General features: G+C 49.5%; 3 protein-coding genes across 4 annotated transcripts; 1 reads left to right on the plus strand and 2 right to left on the minus strand.

The window, feature by feature from the left end:
* The first annotated feature begins 1004 nt into the window (after positions 1-1004).
* Positions 1005-9325, plus strand: BTBD18 (BTB domain containing 18). The gene is made up of 2 exons (XM_062197891.1): positions 1005-1128; positions 7314-9325. Exons 1-2 carry the CDS (start codon positions 1005-1007, stop codon positions 9323-9325), a joined length of 2136 nt encoding a protein of 711 aa, XP_062053875.1.
* A 620-nt stretch (positions 9326-9945) lies between these two features.
* Positions 9946-13104, minus strand: SELENOH (selenoprotein H). Its single transcript, XM_062197892.1, has 5 exons — positions 13035-13104; positions 12776-12927; positions 12538-12683; positions 12310-12440; positions 9946-10151 (listed from the first exon to the last, which is right to left on the minus strand). Exons 2-4 carry the CDS (start codon positions 12889-12891, stop codon positions 12340-12342), a joined length of 363 nt encoding a protein of 120 aa, XP_062053876.1. The 5' UTR covers positions 12892-12927; positions 13035-13104; the 3' UTR covers positions 9946-10151; positions 12310-12339.
* A 718-nt stretch (positions 13105-13822) lies between these two features.
* TMX2 (thioredoxin related transmembrane protein 2) lies at positions 13823-21352 on the minus strand. 2 transcript variants are annotated; one of them, XM_062196112.1, is made up of 8 exons: positions 21113-21349; positions 17932-17992; positions 17512-17625; positions 17141-17217; positions 16808-16914; positions 16568-16633; positions 16346-16475; positions 13823-14657 (listed from the first exon to the last, which is right to left on the minus strand). In XM_062196112.1, the coding sequence occupies exons 1-8, from the start codon at positions 21299-21301 to the stop codon at positions 14517-14519; spliced, it is 885 nt and encodes a 294-aa protein (XP_062052096.1). In that variant the 5' UTR covers positions 21302-21349; the 3' UTR covers positions 13823-14516. The 2 variants fall into 2 exon arrangements, with proteins under 2 accessions (XP_062052096.1, XP_062052098.1); XM_062196114.1 differs by lacking the exon at positions 13823-14657 and having other exon boundaries at positions 16383-16475; positions 16579-16633; positions 21113-21352.
* Between the last annotated feature and the right edge of the window lie 228 nt (positions 21353-21580).

Raw genomic sequence — 21580 nt, forward strand, 5'->3', positions numbered from 1 at the left:
TGTTTCCTGATAGTCTTGACGTGAACTGTCCGGACCCTCAGTGCCACCTGACAAAAACTGCATGCCAGGAAAGGAACACAGCCGTGCAGTGAGTGTGGGGATTTCAGTGCAAAGACAAACTGGAAATGTCGTGGGCCCGACGTTAGAATATCGTTTGTTTGGGGACGGGCAGGCTGCTTAGCTCTCCGTACTCTGCTGTCAGCCGGGTAATTAACCAGACAGGCAAAATGAAAAGCCAAACTGACCCTGGCCAGGTCCCAGGGTCAGTCAGGCTCAACTTTGGTCGAGGACATAGAACCGAGGGGGGCAGTGGCCTTGTTTCTGAGCGAACTTCCTGCTAGGTTCAGGGGCGTCTCTGCTTTGTCGTGCACCCTCTGCTGGCTAGTGTTGGCAGTGCGCGCTCAGAGAAAAGGCACAGAGGGTTCCTGGAGATGACTTGATACCCAGTGTTTTTTAAAAAGTGTGCAGTGAGGATTTTACCCACGGAACTGGGACATTATGCTCTGAGAAGTCAGCAGTGTCGTTTCAGTCTCTGTGATAATGTGGATGAGGAAGATTGAGGGCAATAATAGATAGTTGCCTTTTGGGAGACGACAGTTCTTTTGTGCCAGGCACGTACAATGTTAAATGGTTTTTACCTGCACTGACTCATTTAAATTTTAAAACAGCCCTACAAGGTAAGTTTTGTTATTTCCATTTCATTGGTAGGCAAACTAAGTCCCTCGAATGAGATTATACAACTACGCAAGTAACTAACAGTGTCAGGAGTCAAACCCAAGTCTGTCTCTGAGCTCTTGCATGTAACCACTATGATGGTACAATTTCCTGAGATCCTGCTGGCACAGCTTCTGGGCTGCTGCTCCTGAGTTCTCTCTCTCACTTCAAAAACGTCCCTGCCATTTCAAAGACAAGAAACCAATTAGGTATAATGCTTCTGAAATGTATAATCTTACCTATAGGAATTTCATTCCGTGAGAACCTAGGTTTATTAAGAAGCTACCAACATGTGCTCTCCTGCCAGTTCCAAAATCCTTTACAGGAACCCTCGGTTCCTCCGGTTAGCCTTTCTGCAGCTTCATCACCAGCAGCAGAGTGGTGTGTTTTGTGATGTCCTTCTGCAGGCAGAAGGTAAGAAACTTGTGGGGACTCAACTGAAAACTCACCATAAAATGAGATAAAATGGGAGGTATGTGGTGGGTGTTTAGCCTAGTGGTTAAGATTCCTGTCAAGGGGCTGGCTTTTGGCACAGCACCTAAGTTGCCATTTGGGACACTTGCATCCCCTGTGTTCTAGCTACTCCACATCCAAACCAGCTTCCGGCTAATGCGCTCCACATGAGGCAGCAGATCGTGGCTCAAGTACTCAGGTTCCTGCCACCCGTGTGGGAGACCTCGATTGTGTCCCTTGCTTCTGGTTATGTCCTGGCCCAGCCCCGGCAGTTGGGGGGCATTTTAGGCTGTGAACCAGAGAACAGAAGATCTCTCTCTCTCTCTCTCTCCCTTTCAAATAAAATGGAATAATAATAATAATAATAAAAACACCAGTTAAGATGCTCATGTCCTACACCAGAGTATCTGGATTTGATACCAGGCTCTGGCTCCTGACTCCACCTCCTATTAATGCATACCCTGATAGACAGCAGTGATGGCTCCGGTAATTGAGTTGCTGCCGCCCATGTGAGAGACCAGGACTGAGGTACCAACTTCCAGTTTTGGCGCTGGCCCAAACTAACAACAGTTGGGATCTATACACACATACAATGTACATACTTATATGCCTCTGTCAAAATTAAAAAAAAAATTTTAAGATTTTGTTGACACTGATATGGAACGCAAGATTTTATTTATTTAAGAGGCAGAGTTATAGACAGGGAGAGACAGAGAGATTTTCCATCCGCTGGTTTACTCCCCAAATTGCCAAAACAGCTGGAGCTGGGCTGATCTAAAGCAAGGAGCCAGGAGCTTCTTCTGGGTCTCCCACGTGGGTGCAAGGGCCCAATTACTTGGGCCATCTTCCGCTGCTTTCCCAGGCCGTTAGCAGGGAGCCAAATTGGAAGTGGAGCATACAGGACTCAAACCAGCGCCCATATAGGATGCCAGACCATAGGTGGATGCCTAACCTACTACACCATTGCACTGGCCCCTCAATTTCTTTTTTTTCTTTTCTTTTCTTTTTTTTTTTTTTTTTTTTTTTTTGACAGGCAGAGTGGATAGTGAGAGAGAGAGAGAGACAAAGGTCTTCCTTTTTGCCGTTGGTTCACCCTCCAATGGCCGCTGCGGCCGGCGCATCGCACTGATCCGAAGCCAGGAGCCAGATGCTTCTCCTGGTCTCCCATGTGGTTGCAGGGCCCAAGGACTTGGGCCATCCTCTACTGCCTTCCCGGGCCACAACAGAGAGCTGGCCTGGAAGAGGGGCAACCGAGATAGAATCCGGCGCCCCAAGCGGGACAAGAACCTGGTGTGCCGGCGCCGCAAGGCGGAGAATTAGCCTGTTAAGCCACGGCGCCGGCCTCAGTTTCTTTTTTAAGATTTATTTTATTTATTTGAAAGGCAGAGAAACAGAAAGAGGTCTTCCAACCTGTGGTTCACTCCCCAAGTGGTACAATGGCCAGGGCTGGGCTAAGCTGAAGTAGCAACCAGGAGCTTCTTCCAGATCTCCCATGCAGGTGCAGGGACCCAAGCACTTTGGCCATCTTCTGCTGCGTTCCCAGGCACATTAGCAGGGAGATAGTTCAGAAGTAGAGCAGCTGGGACTGGCGCCCATAAGGGATGCCAGCACTGCAGGCGGCATCTTTACCTGCCACGCCACAGTGCCAGCCCCCAAATAAATATTTTTTAAGAGAATAAAGTAAAATGAGTTTAGGGCCAGGTAATAAAAAATGAAAACAGAAAAACGTGAAAATGTTATCACCTTTGGAGCAATATAAACTATTTGATAAGTAGCTGTTTATCTCTAAGACAGTTATTGTTTTTCAAGAGTTAAGGGTTTTTAAAAAAATTTTATGTATTTTCATTTTATTTGAAAAGCATGGATACAGATCTTCTGTCTGTTGATTTACTCCCAAAATGCCCACAATAGCCAGGGCTGGGCCAGGACAAAGCCTGAAGCCCAGAACTCAATTCTGGTCTCCCGTATGGTTGGCAGGGACACAGGTACTTAAGCCATCATCTTCTGCATCCCAGGATGTGCATTCGTAGGAAGCTAGATCATAAGCTGAGGAGCCAGGACTTAAACCCGGCACTTGTGGGATGTAGGCGTCCCAAGAAGCAACTTAACCATTGTGTCGAACACCTGTCCCAAGAGTGACGTTTTAACTGTTTTTCTCCTCTTGAACAGTGAAACTAACTTTAAAGTTTTATAAGCATAGAAATTTTATAATAGGTAACAGGATACTTGTGAACATTAAGACTTAACACATTTTAAGTATTTATAGCAGAGCTTTGGGCATACTAACCACAGTATAAGTGTTAAATGATGCTATTACATATTGGCATGTCCTTGTGAAGCTCTTGCTTAATTTTGATGTTGGTTGGTTGGTGTTGGAACTGAAAACAAATAGCTTATTTTCACCTCTTCGTTTATTAAATCAGCACGAAGAAGATCTTGGTATAAATAAAAGACCCAAGATTAAGTATCAGGGGTAGGTTTATTTTGTATTTTTAAAAAAATGTTTAGGCCGGCGCTGTGGCTCAACAGGCTAATCCTCCACTTTGCAGCGCCAGCACACCGGGTTCTAGTCCCGGTTGGGGCGCCAGTTTCTATCTCGGTTGCCCCTCTTCCAGGCCAGCTCTCTGCTATGGCCCGGGAAGGCAGTGGAGGATGGCCCAAGTCCTTGGGCCCTGCACCCGCATGGGAGACCAGGAGAAGCACCTGGCTCCAAGCTTCGGATCAGTGCGATGCGCCGGCCGCAGCGGCCATTGGAGGGTGAACCAACGGCAGAAAGGAAGACCTTTCTCTCTGTCTCTCTCTCTCTCTCTCTCTCACTATCCACTCTGCCTGTTAAAAAAAAAAAAAAATGTTTATCTGTTTGAAAGGCAGTATGACACAGCTCTTCCATCTGCTGGTTCACTCCCTAAATGCCCACAGGTGGGGCCCAACCAGATCAAAGCAAGGATCCTAGAACTTCATCCAGATTTCCCAGGTGGGTAGCAGGGGCTCTAGTGCTTGGGCCATCACAGGCTGTCTCCTAGGCACGTTAGCAAGAAGCTGGATTGGAAGCAGAGTACCCAGGACTCAGATCAAGCACTCTTACATGGGATGCAGGTATTCCAAGCAGCAGCTTTTTAGCCTGGTCCACCACAGTGCTAACTTCATAGGCCAGTTTATACTAGCCTTGTTATTTAGTAACTAGGTACTATGCGCAAGGTACCTGCATATCTCTAGGGCTGTTTTTTCAGTTATAAAATATGATTGTGACAACTAGCAATGTGTAGCAGTCTAGAGTTTGCAGAGTACATATAATAGTGTCTCATTTGATTCTAACAGCCTCCTGAGATAAGTTATATTGCATGGTTCCAACTCTATAGAGAATTGTGGCCTACAGTTAAGTGACTTACCTGTTGTGATTTTCTTAGTAAGTGGGTGGAGCTGAGATTCATTTATTAACTCAAAATAAGCAAAGCAGTGTCCACTGATTGTTTTATGCTAAACATTGTGCTGCTCGGGCATATGGTATTTACTAAAAAGTCACTCCTCTTAAGAATATCATGTAAATATTGTGCACTTAGGTAACTGTGTAGTGTATTAAAATTTGGGGGGTGGGCAGGCATTTGTCACAGTGGTTAGGATACCTGCATCCCATATCAGAGGGTGTGGGTTTGAGTTCTGGTTCCACTTTCAATTCCAGCTTCCTGGTGATGCATACCTAAGCAGTAGGTGATGATCCAGGTAGTTGGGTCCCTGCCACCCATGTAGGGGACCCAGATTGAGTTCTCAGCCTTGGCTATTGTGGACGTTTGGGGAGTGGATCAGCAGATCTCTGTCTGTTGCTGGCTCTCTCTGCCTTACAAATAGAAATTTTAAATATATATATATATATATATATATATTGTTTAAAATTAAAATTAATGTGGCCGGCGCCATGGCTCAACAGGCTAATCCTCCGCCTTGCAGCGCCGGCACACCAGGTTCTAGTCCCGGTCGGGGCGCCGGATTCTGTCCCGGTTGCCCCTCTTCCAGGCCAGCTCTCTGCTATGGCCCGGGAAGGCAGTGGAGGATGGCCCAAGTGGTTGGGTCCTGCACCCCATGGGAGACCAGGAGAAGCACCTGGCTCCTGCCATCAGATCAGTGTGGTGCACTGGCTGCAGCATGCCGGCCACGGTGGCCACTGGAGGGTGAACCAACGGCAAAGGAAGACCTTTCTCTCTGTCTCTCTCTCTCTCACTGTCTACTCTACCTGTCAAAAAAAAAAAAATAAATTAAAATTAATGTTAAAGCACAAAAGAATCACATCCTTCACAGACTTGGGGAGGCTAGGGAACAGGGCTAGGGAACTTTTCTGGGCAGAGATAACCCCTTTAGGTAAAAGCTAAAGGACAGACAGAGGAGGAACAAATAGGGAAGTTTTTGCAGGCAGTGAGAACAGCATTTACAGAGGTTCCGATATGGGGCCAGGGTTTGCAAATTGTTCATTATTGGCTAGTTCACAGACTATAAGAGGTGTGTTGACCAGAGATGGCTAAAGAAATTAGCAACTATGTTCTAGCTGAAGTAGCATGCCAAGAAAGTACATCTTGTCCTCAGCACATGGGGAAACGTACTGAACAGTGTTAAGTAGGAAGTTTGATTAGATAACCTGCTTTAGAAACAGCACTCAGGGGATGGCTCTGTGGTTAAGCCACCACTTAGGACGCCAGCATCCCATACCAGAGTGCTGGTTCTAGTCTGCGCTGCTCCACTTCCAACTTAGCTCCCTGCTAATGTGCCTGGGAAGGAAGCAAATAATGGCTCCAAGTTCTTGGGCCCCTGCCATCCACATGGGAAACCTGGATCTGGATCAGTTTTGGGCCCCTGGCTATTGCAGGCATTTGAGAAGTGAATCAGAGAATGGATGAGAATATATATATATATATGTGTGTGTGTGTGTGTGTGTGTATCCCTCTGCCTTTCAAGTAGATAAAAAAAATTACTGGCCTTTTTTTTTGATTGGTATTTCATTAGGTAGGGTGGATAAAGTAGCAAGAAGTATGAAATGACTTCTAGTTTTCAGGCTTGGGCAACTGGGTGGATTTGATACCTTATTTTGATGTACAGAATACGAGGTTTTGGGATTAGAGAGTGATGAGTTCATTTTTTGTAAAAGTTGCAGTGGAGGTGCTTGTCAGGTAGACATGAAGGCTACTGCGTATCTATCTCTGGGAAGATATCTAGACACAGATATGGATCTCAGGAGTCATCCGCAGGCCTTTAGTAATTGAAGCCATGGACAGAATGAGTAAGGTAGCCCAGGAAGTGCAAATAAAATGAGAAGGTGGTCCAGAACAGACCACTGTGTGGTACACAGTGGCCAGGACCCAAGAGAAAACTGAGTCCACCTCCAAAGCTCATGCTCTGTTAGATCACAGGTTCTACTTAAAATGTTTTGAACTCTTGTGTCAGTAAATAAAATTCATTCAGCAAGTCTTTGAGCCTCTGCTTGTGTCAAGGAATATACTGAGTGAACAAGACAGACATGGTACCTGCCCACATGGAACTTAGTCTAGTGAGGGAGGTAGAGTTACAGTACAGGTGGATAAATGCTGACAGCTAAGTACCACTGAGTGCCTAGGAGTACCTAACCGATACCAGCCATGGGACGGACGAAGGCTTTCTGAAGGAAGTGATGTTATAAAGAGTTTTAGAGGATAGGGGCCAGCACTGTGGCTCACTTGGTTAATCCTCCGCCTGTGGCACCGGCATCCCATATGGGCACTGGGTTCTAGTCCCGGTGGCTCCTCTTCCAGTCTAGCTCTCTGCAGTGGCCCGGGAGGGCAGTGGAGGATGGCCCAAGTGCTTGGGCTCCTGCACCCTCATGGGAGACCAGGAGGAGGCTCCTGGCTTCGGATCAGCATAGTTCTAGCTGTAGAAGCCATTTGGGGGGTGAACCAACGGAAGGAAGACCTTTCTCTCTGTCTCTCTCTCTGTAACTGTCAAATAAAATAAATAAAGATTTTAGAGGATAAAGAAACTTAGGGCAGGAAGAACAAATTTCTCGTTTTACCTCCATAGAGGGGAAAAATAGGAGAAGCAGCAGTAGCAGACATGAGTAGTAATGAATGTGCTTACCCCGTGAATATGCCAGTCCACATAACCAAGGTGTTTGGGCTTCCCTGCAGGTGAGGCAGTCCCAGCGCACTGCTGCATCCTGTCGGCCTGCAGCCCCTTCTTCACAGAACGCCTGGAGCGGGAGAGGCCAGCTCAGGGTCGGAAGGTGGTGCTGGAGCTGGGGGGCCTGAAGATCAAGACCCTTAGGAAGCTGGTGGACTTCCTGTATACCTCGGAAATGGAAGTGTCCCGAGAAGAGGCCCAGGATGTCCTTTCGGCTGCCCGCCAGCTCCGTGTATCTGAGCTAGAATCTCTTCAGCTGGAGGGTGGGAAGCTGGTGAAGGCTCCACAGGGGCGAAGACTGAACCGAGAGTGCTTACAGCTACCAAGTGCCGCGCCAATCTCTGCCAGAGTGGTGGTGCCCAGCCGCCGCCCTCGAATTCCACTGCCTGTTAGCCAGACTCCTTGTCCTCTTGGAGTGGTGAGATTCAAGTCCTCGGGAAGGGAGGAGGGGTCCCAGGAGAAGAGCAACCGGCAGAATGTAGAAAACTTGTCAGCCACTCTTCTGCTCAAGAAGAAGGCCAGAGCCTGCCCAGCGCCACAAGAAAAAAGCTCTTCTCCATCAAGCCACAGTCAGGGGCCTGAGGACAAGAAGGACCCTGTCCTTGGCCCTACCATACTCTCCCCACCCAGCTTGTACCCCTCTGTGGATGAGCAACTACTGCCTAGAAAAATCAGGCTGAGTCGCTCAAAGCCATCTCCTGATGTCTGTGCATCAAAACCTTCCAATGTGGTGAGTGGACCCAGCTCAGTGCCCACAGCCCCTGGCCGGCGTCTCTGGCGACAGAAGAGTCTAAGTAAAGAAGCACCAGGGGACAAGCAGAAGCCAGGGAAGGCTAGTCCCTTACAGAGCACCCCAAGCCCATCTGGTCTTGGGAAGACGGGTGGGAACAAGAAGCGGAGCCCTGAAGTCAGGGCACCCAACTCCGATTCTGTGGAGGAGGGCCAGGTCGGGAGGGTGAAACTTCGGAAGATTGTCAATGGCACTTGCTGGGAGGTGGTGCAAGAGCCTCCCCTCAAAAACTCTCAAGATAACCCCCAGATCTCAGAACATGGAGGAGGCTTGGAAGAGCCTCCAGGGACTCAGCCGTGCTCAGTTAGTGAGCAGGAAACGTCGTCTGCTAGAACAGAAATGTGTCAGGACTCCCCAGTGTGCTCTAGGCTACAAGACATCCTGCTCTCTGCCAGCCACTCCCCAGACCACCCAGTGGTGAAGTCCGAGTTTGGGTCCAGTCCAGAGCTTTCAGGGAAGGAGCCAGCTCTGTTGGACATTGACTGCAGAGCGCCCTATGCGTTTGACTCAGCCCTGCTGGAGCAACCCTGCGAAGCTGAGGAGTACCGAATCACAAGTGCTGCCGCCACCAGCGAGCTGGAGGAGATCCTGGACTTCATGCTCTGTGGCTCGGACATGGAGCCACCCATGGGGTCCCTGGCAAGTCCCGGGGCTGAAGGCTGCAGAACCCCGAGTTACCACCTCACAGAAACAGGGAAGAGCTGGATTGAAGGGGAAGAATGGTGCTTGCCAGACATGGAACTGTGGCCCACGGAGCTGGACAAGGAAGCTGTTAATGAGGACAAACAGCCAATCGAACCCCTCAGCCCCCTTGTCATGCCCCCTGAGATAAGTGCAGGACAGGTACTTTCAGGGGGCCCTTGGACCCCAGACCTTGAAATGAACAGTTCCCAGCCACTGAGTGGTCAGGGAGACAAACTTCTCCAGATGGACTCTCTTGACCCTCCCAGGAAATCTTTTGGCGACCTCTCGCCTCCCTGCTCAGACTGGGTGGAAACTGGGCTGCAAATACCTTTGACAATGGATGAGGTGTCATACCCTGCTCCAGAGGCAGGCAAGGAAGGATCTGGTAACTCTGAGCTTCTAGGCTCACTTCCCGCCAGCCCTGAAGAGGAAGAGATTGACGTGGTGGACTGGACAGCAGAGGGGAGGCTGGTGCCCAACAGCATTCCCTCTGTATGGCCTGATCCTTCCTCAGAGTCAGAGACAGAGGTAGACATACTCACGTAGTAGACGGGGAGGGCAGGGTAGGGGCCCTGGGAGGGTGGGAGGTGCTGGCTCACAAAAGGCCTATTTGTGGAGTAGCCAGCACGCGTCCTCTCCTCTGAGCACAGGAGTGAGGTCTATCCCCAGCTCCTGGTCCCCTCCTCCCCTCCCCAGGCTTTGGGAGCCAGGCAAGTCAGGTACCATGGGTAGAAAATTATGAACTGGAACTATTTTATTTCTTTGTAATCTGTTTTGCAGTTAGTAACAAATAAACTGTGTGGTCCCCAGCTCGAGTGGGTCATAGGTTACCAGCCTAGGCCATAAGCATCTAGTCACTGCTAATTCAGGAAGATAACACCTCCTATGGTGAGATTCAGTGTAAGAAAAAATGTTCCAAAAGGTGTTAAGCAGAACACTGAGTGGGCAGGAGTGATGGGACGCTGCAGGCCAAGAAAATGCACTTCCATCACTTCTGAGTGAGCTGACGTATACCGTTGCTTTCAAACAAAAGTTACTCTTTTTTAGCTTTTACAAGTATTTCACTTGCATTATCAGAGACCCTGGGAGTTCCAGGTCAAACTGTCCCCTTTGGTTGTGAAAAACACAAGAATCACCAACCCCACACAGCTGGCTTTGTCCACTCTTAACATCAGACAAATGAAACTGTTAGATGCTTTATTTTAATCTTTATTAAACAATCCAAATGCAGGAACTTCTGCAATGCCTTACTAGAGGGCTGCCTCACACTGAGCCATCATTTCTGGAGAGGAAGAAACTGTGGCTTCAGGCACATGACTGAAGTTTGGCCATGTCCCGTCATGAATGCTCCACGATCCCCAGGGGCAGAAAGCTGCAAAAACGAGAGGGGGAAGTTAGAGAAGGGATCCTGGCACCCAAAGATCAAGGAAGACACATCCCCTCACCCTGGAATTCACAAGCCCAGGACGCTCAAGAATTGTATTCTTGCCCTACAACATCAAGTACCCAACAGCATGCCAAACATTGTTTATAGCACTAGGGACGAAGTCAAATCCTGTAACCAGGAGTGACAATATTCTAGTCCACTGTTAATCATACGGGATTGTTGACTGAACAATGGAAGAGGGTAGGGAGATGCACACATGATGTTAACATAAAAGACCCTGCCAGTAAAGGCATCCAGAAGGGTTTTGGTAGAAGGAATCCCTTCTCACCAACTCACACAAATGCAAAAACAAGTGTCTAAGATTCTAACTCTGAACCAGTAAGATTTACCACTGGCGTAAAGAAGAAAAATACCAGCCATTAGGGGCTGGCATGGTGGTGCAGCAGGTTGAGCTGCCGCCTACAACGCTGGCAACCCCAACCCACATCAGAGCACCAGTCCAAGTCCCTGCTGCTCCACTTTCAGATCCAGCTCCCTGTGAGCATGCTGGTAAAGCAGAGGCCTGGCCCAACCCTGGCTGTTGTAGCCATTTGGGGAGTCAATCAGTAGATAGAAGATAGCTCTGCCCCACTCCCATTCTGTCTTTCAAATAAGTAAAATCTTTCAGGGGGGCCAGTGCTGTGGCAGAGCAGGTAAAGCCACTGCCTGCAGTACCGGCATCCCATATGGATGCCGGTTGAGTCCCAGCTGCTCCACTTCCGATACAGCTCTCCGCTGAGGCCTGGGAAAGAAGATGGCCCAAATCCTTGGGCGCCTGCACCAGCATGGGAGACCTGGAAGAAGCTCCTGGCTCCTGGCTTTGGATTGGCGCAGCTTCGGCCATTGCCAATTGGGGAGTGAACCAGCGGATGGAAGACATCTCTCTCTCCCTTCTTCTCCTCTCTCTGTGTAACTCTTTCATATAAATAAATAAATCTTTAATAAAAACAAAACAAAACAAAATGCTGCCGGCACTGTGGCATAGCTGGTAAAGCTGCTGCCTGCAGTGCTGGCATCCCTTATGGGCGGTGGTTCGGGTCCTGGCTGCTGCACTTCTGATCCAGCTCTCTGCTATGGCCTGGGAAAGCAGTAGAAGATGGCCCAGACACTTGGGCCCCTGCGCCTGCGTAGGAGTCCCAGATGAAGCTCCTGGCTCCTGATCAGTGCAGCTCTGGCCATTGCCATTTGGGGAGTGGACCAGTGGATGGAAGACCTCTCTCCCTCTCTGTATTTCTGCCTTTCAAATAAGTAAATAAAAATTAAAAATCTTTGGGGGGAGGAGGGAACGAGAAACGAGGAAAGAAATTTTCAAACAGACAAAACTGATCCATCCCCCCTGGGCAGTAATCAACAGTCAACTCCATGGGCTGGCATTGTGGCATAGTGGGTTAAGCTGCTGCCTACAATGCCAGAATCCTATTAGTGCCAGTTCGAGTCCTAGCTGCTCCACTTCCCATCCAGCACCCTGCTACTGCACTCGGGAAAGCAGTACTGGGCCCCTGCCACCCACGTGGGAGAACGAGATGGAGGTTCCAGGTTCCAGGCTTTGGCTGATCCAGCCCTGGGCCACTGCAGCCATTTGGGGAGTGACCCAGAGGGTGAATGACCACACCTTCTCTAACTCTGCCTTTCCAATAAATAACTTTTTGGAGAAAAAAAAAATCTACCAGAAAGGTAGAGTAAGAGCTAAAGATCCTCCATCCAGTGGTTCATTCCCTCAATCACCACAACAGCCAGGACTGGCCCAGGTCGAAGCCAGGAGCCTCATCGGGGTCACCCACTGGGTGCAGGAGCCCAAGGATTTGGTCGTGCTTGGCTGCTTTCCCAGACACATTAGCAGGAAGCTGGACCAGAAGTGGAGTAGTTGGGACTCGAACCCGCTGCACCTCAACATGGTCCCATTCAATACATCTAAAAAAAAAAAAAAAAAACTCCACCTCTGAAGACCTCAAACTACTTGTGCAATGATTATCATTTACTTTAAAAAAAAAAAAAAAAAAAACACATCCTATGTGAAATGAGTGGTAACGATTAAGGGCTGCTTTCTAGGAAACCACACCACGCTGAGTCCCCCTCCCCTTAAAACGCGACCCTGGTTTCCAACCTCAGCACGAGGAATTCTGCCGGAGCTTCCCTAAGACAGGTACTTCTTCAGCTCTTCCACCACCTGCTGAGGCTCAGGGAACTTGAGTTTCCGTGGGGGACCCTTCTTAATCCCAGTCCAGAGCTCCGCGCCTAGCAAAGGACCGACTAGAGCTTAGCGACTCAGGAAGCCACGTGCCAGGGGCCCCGCTGTCCGCGACCCCCGACTGCTCGCCCGGCCCCCACTCACGGCTGCCGTCAGGGCGCAGCAGCGTCACCTCGAAGCTGCCCCTCCGAGGCTTGGAGGGGTTCACCGTCACCGGGAGCTCCGGCGCCTGCAGGCGCAGCGCCTGGCTCAGGGCCGCGGCGTTGCGCCCATAGACGCGTCAGCTCGTGCTAGGGAAAGCGCAAGGACGTTAGAGGCTGGGGTCTTCGGTCGGCCGTTGTCCCCGCTTCCCCGGCCCCTCGAGAGTCCACAGGCCCCCTACCAATGCTCAATGACGACCTCCTCCACTCCCTGCCCGCCGTTTGCCAGCTTCTCCCGCTTCTCCGCGGAGGCGGCCGGGGCGGCCTCGGCTTTCCGCTTCCTCTTGCCCGGAGCCATGGCGCCCGTTACAGGCCGGCCGGAAACAGAGCCGCCCTGCGGTGGGAGAAAAAATGCGGGGCCACTGAGCAAAAACCCGACAGCGGCCAACCACGTCCCGAGGCCCGCACGGCAGGCCCGCAGTCCCGCTCCTAGGACCAAACCTCTCCCGCAGGAGCAAAGCGCGCGCCACGGGCCTCCCACGTGACCGGGAGGCGGGCCCTCTGGCCACTGCCGCTCGGCGCCGGGGACTGACGAATACCCGCCAGGGGGCGGGAGCAAGGGAAGACTGACAGCAAACCCCGCTGCTCACAGGCTTTTCTGTGCCTACGCATCAGCTAGGCCCACCCCCCCGGAATCCGCGGGCCAATCACAAGCGAAGCCCACACCCCCTGCAGTCAGTGCTCTAGGGTTATGGAAGCGCCTGCCCCAACTCTAGGCTGTCCGGGAGCTCAATGCCCAGATTTTGGGGAAAGCAGTGGACTCATTTAAAAAAAATTACGGGTTTTTTTTTTTTTTGGGTCGGCGCAGTGGCGTAGGTTAAGCCTCCGCTTGCAGCACCAGCATCCTATATGGGTGCCAGTCCCAGTCCCCACTGCCCCACTTCCTATCCAGCTCCCTGCTAATGCTCCTGGGAAAGCAGGGGATCCCTGCACTAACGTGGGAGACCCAAATGAAGCTCCTGGCTCCTGCTATCCGCCTGGTCCAGCCTCCTCGTTGTGGCCATTTGGGGAGTGAACCAGTGGATGGAAGACCCGACTCTCTCTCTCTAAAAGTTTTCTTAAATATTTATTTGAAAGGCAGAGAGAGAAACAGCATGGAGCTGGACTGGAAGGGGAGCAGCCAGGACTTGAACTCTAGGCACTGCAGGCAGCAGCTCAGCCCACTACATTACAAAGCCTGAGCCTGGCTTTTCTATTACAAGAGAAACACACAAAGGCACAATCCAAAGGAAATTCCAGTCTCTTTATTATGGAAAACCATCAACAGGGTGTGCGTACAGGGGAGGAGGGGCTTTGTCCTCCAGGTCCCACTACACAAAGGAACGTCTCAAGCTTCTATTCCCCTTCTCCTCAATCCCCACAAAACAAGGGGACTGTTCAATGCTGTTTCCAATGATGAGAACTCTTGTGGTTAAAGGTTTCTCCCTGGGACCTGTGTCAAAATTAGGCTTATACTTTTTATGAATGCCATAGGCCAAGCCAGGACCAGAGGAAGCCAAGTGTCCCCGAGGGTAAATTAACACCCTACAACATGGCATCTAATGTTAAAGTTTCATCTAGGTTAGGTTATGCAGGTCCAGTTAGAATAATGAAACCACAGGGCGGTGGTGACGTCCAAGGGGTCGACAGCAGGTAACTCACTGACCCAAGCTGGGAGGGAAATAATTCCTCCCCCACTGCATGAGATCTCCCCCTTCCTCCAGTGCCATAACCAGCCAAAGAGCAAGTTTTCCTGCAGAGTGCCTGTCAATTCCCTCCATGCCTCTTTAAAATCAGAAGCAGCACCCGGCCCCACCCAGACAAGGAAAACTTAAATACAGGGTCGAAGCCTCAGCCAAGGCTTATGGATAGAGAAGGAGCTGAGCCTCAAGAGGTGCTTGTAATTGACAGGTAAGGAAGCAGTGCAATGACAAGGCCAGGATCCTATTTGTCCTTCTTGCTTTCCCCATCTGTGGCAGGAGTTGGGGCCACAGGTGGCTCCTCAGGGATACTGTCCCCAGCCTTTGAAAGCTTCTTGGCCCGCTGGAATAATTCGTTCAAGTTGAATTCACGGATCACATTCTCCTGTGTAAAAAAGATGCAGATGTCAGGATCCAGGTTAGAAGAGAGTTCAGAGCCCAATAAGCAAGTATTCAGGGAGTGGGCGCCGCGGCTCACTAGGCTAATCCTCCGCCTTGCAGCGCCGGCACACCGGGTTCTAGTCCCGGTCGGGGCACCGATTCTGTCCTGGTTGCCCCTCTTCCAGGCCAGCTCTCTGCTGTGGCCAGGGAGTGCAGTGGAGGATGGTCCAAGTGCTTGGGCCCTGCACCCCATGGGAGACCAGGAGAAGCACCTGGCTTCTGCCATCGGATCAGTGCGGTGCGCTGGCCACGGCGGCCATTGGAGGGTGAACCAACGGCAAAAGGAAAACCTTTCTCTCTGTCTCTCTCTCACTATCCACTCTGCCTGTCAAAAAAAAAAAGAAGTATTCAGGGGGCCTGCACTGTGGCGTAGCAGGTAAAGCCTCCACCTGCAGTGCCAGCATCCCATATGGGCACCAGTTCAAGTCCTGGCTGCTTCACTTCCAACCCAACGCTCTGCTATGGCCTGGGAAAGCTGTAGAAAATGGCCCAAGTCCCTGGGTCACTACACCCACATGGGAGACCTGGAAGAAGCTCCTGGCTCCGGATCGGCCCAGCTCCAAACATTGCAGCCATCTGGGGAGTGAACCAGCAGATGGAAGACCTCTCTCTCTGTATTCATCTGCCTCTCTGTAGCTCTGCCTTTCAAATAAAATCTTTTTAAAAAATCAAAAAAAGAGGTATTCAGACATTCAGTTGTCTGAATCCACCCTAATTGTCTTGTTTTAGGTACCCAGAAAAATCCACCAATTTAAGTACCCATTAGGTGCCAATCACTGACAAGAATTATACCTACATTATTTAATGTAATCTGCAAGACAATCCCGACCCAGGTGTTACTCTATCTAATTTACCAATGAGAAATTTAATGCCTACAGACTACAGGTACAGGGCCTTAGAGTCAGAATCCTTTTTTTTTTTTTTAACTGCCTATATTTATTTTCATCTACTTGAAACAGAGAGATAGTGTGTTATCTTTATCCACTGGTTCACTCCCCAAATGCCCACCAGAGCCAAGGCTGAAAATTCCACCTGGGTCTCCCATATGGATGGCGGCAGCCCACGAACCTGAGCCATCAACTGCTGCCTCCCAAGGTGTATTAGCAGGAAGACATTGGAAGTAGAAGAGCCAAGACAAGAACCAGCAGAGATGGGATACAAGTATCCTAAGTGCAGCTTAACCCACTATGCCACAACATCTGCCCAAGGTCTGAATCTTTTTTCCCCCTAAGATTTGGAGAGATACACAGAAAGAGATCTTCCATCCAATGGTTCACTTCCTAAATGGCTACATTGGCCAGGGCTGGACCAGGCCAAAGTCAGGAGCCTAGAACTCCATCCAGTTCTCAAACCACCTGGCATTCCATTTTGGGACGCTGGTGTGGCAGGTGGCAGCTTAACCCACTGTGCCACAATTCAGCCCCTAGAGTCTGAATCTTAACTTATAACTGCTTACCAGTACTAGCAGGTCTGGTAGAGAATATACACTTGCTAAGTGAATGAACAGATGAGGTCTACACCTTCAAAGTTAGTGTGTAAGAGACAAAGCACAAAGCAAACCCAGGTAAGGCCTCGAAGCCAAGCCACTATTCTATATCCTTCTCCAAACCACTTGCCCATCTATTCAGGTACCTCAGAGAAGGTCCAAGAGACGGCTCGTCCTTTCTTGTCAATCTGTGGCCTCCGCATTACCTCCTTCCCACCTTGGAAAAGGATCAGGGTAGGGAGTTGCTTGGTGAGGGGTGATGTGCTCACTTTGTACCTGCAGGGTCCAGAGGGGACTCTGTAAATGCACCTGTATACAATACCCAAAGTGATTCCCTGCTCAGACCCTCTGCCCAAATCTCTACATACCGTGTGCTAACATCAGTGTAGCGTCCAACATCCACCTTCCCAAAATTTAGCCCTGCACAGTTGTACCTGAGAAGAATATACTATTAAACATACTGAAAGAGGAAAGGATGGATCAAAGGAAAGGGTAAAGAGGGAAGGAGAAATGCCTTTGGTTGAAATGTGCAAAAATCAAGGTCCAAATCAATGAGAGGGAAGATTCAACATCTTAATTTCCATCATCCCTCCCTTCACACTACTCACTTGAGGGAGAGGTCAGCGTAGATGGGAGCAAATGATTGGCAGTCATTAGACCAATTGGCAAAGAACTCCACAATCCAAGTGACCCTCTTGTCCCTCTCCAGTTCCTCCTGTCATACACAGGGAACAAACAGTGAGTAGGATCATACATGCTTGTGGAAAGGTTCAGACCTCAGCACACAATTCCTCATCCTGACTTATCCTCTCCCCTAGCTCCCGTAATGAACCACAGTGCTCCTGACTTCCATTCTGAAGCGCCATTGTCCCTCCTACTGAGTAGAGAGCACAACTACCAAGTTACCCACCAGGGACCCAAGAAACAGGAGAAGCACTCACATCAATGGTTTTATCATTGAAGTACTTGATGTACTCGGGGCCCATATACAGGGGGGGTTTGCAGGTCATCAGGAACACTAAACACAGAAAGAAGATGTCAGAGAAACAGAGGGCTTGCCCAGGGGATTTACTTCTAAGCCAAGTCAGGACTTCAGCCACCAAAGAACACATTGTGGACACACGGAGACCAATACATTCCCTTCCTCCTGAAGTGCAGCGGCTGCAGATTCCTATCCTTTGCGCCACGTATGTCATTAATTTAAGTACAAGACATGAAAAGAACATAGAGAAACCTGTGTGGGATCTTCATTCGCTTCTTCCAAGCAAGTCTTTATCAACAAAGTCTTACAGAGAACTTAAAGCCCCCTCACCTATGCAGAGTGTGATATATAGAAGTCCCATGCGAATATCCAGGCGGAAGAAAAGAATTGCATTGGCCACTTTACTAAACATGAAGATGTTGCCTATGTGTTGCTCCACGGTGACTGAAACACAGAGATGTCACAGGTCAGGCTGGGCTGCATACTTCTATTGTCCCATTCTTTGTTCCTCTTCATGGGACACTTTGAAATGGGAAAGGGGGGAGGGACAAGATCAAACTCAGCCTCAGTATGAAATATGGGACTATAACACTGCACCTCCTGAACCTTTTCAGGAGCCTATGTGACCCACCCCATTGTTCTTCCCTGTGTGTAGCAGGGGGAACTGGTGACCCCCTGGTAACATGAAGGAAAGCACCTCTGGAGGCACTAGACCTAACTGTGAGAGACAGAGAAGTAGGTTAAACTTACTGGATCTGCGGTTCTTCATCATCACAATAGCACTGAGAAACATCAATATCTCCACTTCTCTCTGGAACAGAAGCAAAGTGACAAGAATATGGTGAACAGAATGCAACAGAACCAAAAGAGATCCAAGCTGTTAAGACACTGCTCTATCTCACAGCAGAGTGCTTGGGTTCCAGGCCCAGCTCTACTCCTGACTCAACACGACAATCTCAAAGTAATGACTGCAATGAAGAGTAACAAGGACCATTTGAGAAAGCATGGGAGGAAGACTACAGATTGTATGGTCTAAGGCCTTCCATGCTGCTACGGAGTGGGTATCATTTTGGGTGTCCCGCAAAAGCCCATTTATTAGAGGCTAGGCCCCAGGGCCGGCACTGCGGCATAGCAGGTAAAGCCGCTACCTGCAACACCAGCATCCCATATGGGTACTTGTTCAAGTCCTGGCTGCTCCACTTCCAATCCAGCTCCCTGATAATGCTCCTGGGAAAGCAGTAATGAAGGCCAAGTCCTTGGGCTACTGCACCAATGTGGGAGACCCAGAAGGAGCTCCAGGCTCCTGGCTCCTGATTGTACCAGCTCTAGCCATTGTGGCCATTTGGGGAGTGAACCAGTGGATGAAAGACCTCCTTCTTTCTCTGTAACTCTGCCTTTCAAATAAATTAAAAAAAAAAAAAAAAGATTTTGTTTATGTATTTGAAGGCAGAGTTACACAGAGGCAGAGGCAGATCTTCCATCTGCTGGTTCACTCCCCAAATGGCTAATAGGCCAGACCTGGTCAGGAGCCAGGAGCCTGGAGCTTCTTCCAGGACTCCCACATGGGTTGCAGGGGCCCAAGGACTTGGGCCATCTTCACTGCTTTTCCCAGGCCATCAGCAGGGAGCTGGATCAGAAATGGAACAGCCAGGACTTGAACCAGTGACCATATGGGATGCTGCACATCACTGGCTTTGCTGGCCCCTCCCATATTTCTTGTAAAGTGGTAGTGAAATCTAGAGGCATAAATACAATGAAATCCAAATTTTTAGGCAAAAACACATCATACTTGGTTCTATGTGGTCCCCACTGTGTGGCTGTAGGAAATATATTTACCTGTCACCTGATGGTTTTAGCATCCACAAATGATCACTGCCTGGATTATATTACTTTGAGTTCTAAAAAATGATTTTAATACTATCATTTCATCTGCATTTCCTAGCTAAAATTCCATCAATAATCAACATTCCCTTTTCAATTACTTGGTTATTACAAAAGACAGTGTATACAGGAAAAGAACAAGAAATATTCACTTTATTTAATGGAATAGAAATAAACCTTTACTTTGTTAAGCTACTAAAATCTTGAGGTTTAGCTGTTACTGCTGTTTTATGTTATTACCTTATTCCCTGACTCTCCAATCACCAAGGTAAATCAGTAAACTATGAATTTTCCAGGAAAATGGAAATTAGCTATTAACTCTAAATGAATTTTTTAAACACCATAATAAAAATCTAGAAAACTTTCAATACTTTGTATATTAGACAAAAGGATATAGAGGGATGAATTCTATAAAAGATTGCCTACATTTCTTAAAACCTTTATTTCTACCTATATTTTTTAAAGATTTATTTATTTATTTATTTATTTGAAAGTCAGAGTTACACAGAGAGGAGAGGCAGAGAGAGAGAGAGGTCTTCCATCCTATGGTTCACTCCCCAGATGGCCGCAACAGCCATAACTGCACCGATCCAAAGCCAGAAGGCAGGAACTTCTTCCAGGTCTCCCAAGCAGGTACAGGGGCCCAAGGACTTGGGCCATCTTCTACTGCTTTCCCAGGCCACAGCAGAGAGCTGGATTGGAAGTGGAGCAGCTGGGTCTCGAACCAGCACCCATATGGGATGCTGGCTCTTCAGGCTAGGGCGTTAACCCGCTGCACCACAGTGCCGGTCCCTACCTACTTATATTTTTGAGTCTCGCTTTCCTTCAAGTGGTGTCAGGTATCAGAAAAAAAAAAAAAAAAAAGGATCCTCTGACATAGCATGGCTACATTTGATTAATTACTGATACTGCCTGGGAAAGGTCAGAGGAAGCAGGAAACAAGCAAGGGAAGGGGATGGGTTCTGGTAAATCCAAGACAAATTTGGGTAGCTGGGAAAAAGAGGAAAATTCTTTATGTCCTTCCTCCATCAGAACACAGATGCTATGGCGTAGCGGGTAAATGCCACTGCCTGCAGTACCAGCATCTCATATGGCCACCGGTTCAAGTCCCAGCTGCTCCTCTTCTGATCCAGCTCTTTGCTATGGTCTGGGAAAGCAGTGGAAGATGGCCCAAGTCCTTGGGCCCCTGCACCCTAGTGGGAGACCTGGAGGAAGCTCCTGGCTCCTGGCTTCGCATCAGTGCAGCTCTGGCCGCTGCGGCCAATTGGGGAGTGAACAGCAGATGGAAGATCTCTTGCTGTGTAATTCTGACTTTCAAATAAATGAATCTTAAAAAAAAAAAAGCAAAACAAAACCCACAGGTGCTGCTACCCAGGAGAGGGCTCAACTCTTCTTCTTCTTTTTTTTTTTTTTAATAAGCGGTCTCAAAACTACTGAGGAAGCACCACAGGCGGCTTGGCACGTATTTTATTTTATTTTCCTCACAATTCCTTTTCAGGTCTCAAAGTTTTCTTCAATTTTGCATCCCACACCTGGGTGCAGCACAGTACTTAGCACACCGTGTGCTCAATTAGGAGATGGCTGACAGAACGAGCAAGTACCAGTGGCCGGAAAAGTCGCTGTTAAGGCCCAGGCACTCCAGTCGTGTGAGCCCGGGCGGGTCGGCTGCCCACGCCCAGGCCGGTTTCTACCCGCCTCGTCGCCCCCGCCCCAGGCTCCTCGGGAGGCTCTGCACAATGAGCAGTACTGCAGAACGCCACACAGGTGCCGAGTTTGGGCACGGCTGTCTAGCAGCGGGAACAGGAGGCGGTAAGAAGCCCGGACTGGGGCTGTCGTGCAGGGGCTACGATGCACCGCCTCCGTTTTCCCAGGGCAAACACTCCGTTCAGATGCGGTGACAGTCTGGGCCCTACCCCCGTCAGCAGTCTGCAGGCCCGCTAGAGGCTGGGACCCTCAAGTGTCCTTCGGAAGGTGAAACTCGGGACTCCACAAGCACCCACAGGGGCAGGGACAGTCAAGGTCGCGGGGTTCTGAGCCCTAGAGCGCTCACCCAGTCAAAGTCACACGGGTTGCCGTCTTCGCGTTGGGTGGGGAGTCCATGGCAGAGCGGTGGCAATTTCCTCACGAGCAGGAAGGCAGCAGAGAGCAGGGCAGACAGCAGGTAGTAAGGCCTGGCCAGCCATCGTGAAAGTCGCGGCACCGAATACACCAGAGCAATCAAAGGCGCTAAGACCGCCATGTTTCCAGGTCCTGCGGCGCCCGCCGCTCACCGGCGTCCGTAAATCTGGGCCCGCCTCCCACCCCATTGAGCGTTCTATTGGCCCAACTCTCAGAAGAACCGCCTCCAGACCCGGAAGTAGATTTCTCATTGGATGCCGCCGTAATTCCGAGTTGAAAAGTGGAGTTGACCGGTTTACTGGCCAATCTAGTTGTCGCTTTTTCTACCAAGGTCATTTTATTGGATACGTATTTATGGCCTGCGGAAGTGACCCAGAAGAATTCAATAGGGTTAGATAGC

The sequence above is a fragment of the Lepus europaeus genome, chromosome 7 (assembly GCF_033115175.1).
Source record: "Lepus europaeus isolate LE1 chromosome 7, mLepTim1.pri, whole genome shotgun sequence".
In the NCBI taxonomy this organism is placed as follows: domain Eukaryota; kingdom Metazoa; phylum Chordata; class Mammalia; order Lagomorpha; family Leporidae; genus Lepus; species Lepus europaeus.

What these genes read in the sequence shown, in the direction of transcription:
- BTBD18 (XM_062197891.1), top strand. Translation starts at nt 1,005, where the DNA reads ATGTGCTCTCCTGCCAGTTCCAAAATCCTTTACAGGAACCCTCGGTTC. An exon ending in TGTCCTTCTGCAGGCAGAAG is followed by an intron (nt 1,129 to 7,313) that starts GTAAGAAACTTG and finishes GCTTCCCTGCAG; the next exon opens with GTGAGGCAGTCCCAGCGCAC.
- TMX2 (XM_062196112.1), bottom strand. Translation starts at nt 21,301, where the DNA reads ATGGCGGTCTTAGCGCCTTTGATTGCTCTGGTGTATTCGGTGCCGCGA. An exon ending in ACCCGTGTGACTTTGACTGG is followed by an intron (nt 17,993 to 21,112) that starts GTGAGCGCTCTA and finishes CTTCTGTTCCAG; the next exon opens with AGAGAAGTGGAGATATTGAT. An exon ending in TCTCTTGGACCTTCTCTGAG is followed by an intron (nt 14,658 to 16,345) that starts GTACCTGAATAG and finishes TTTTTTACACAG; the next exon opens with GAGAATGTGATCCGTGAATT.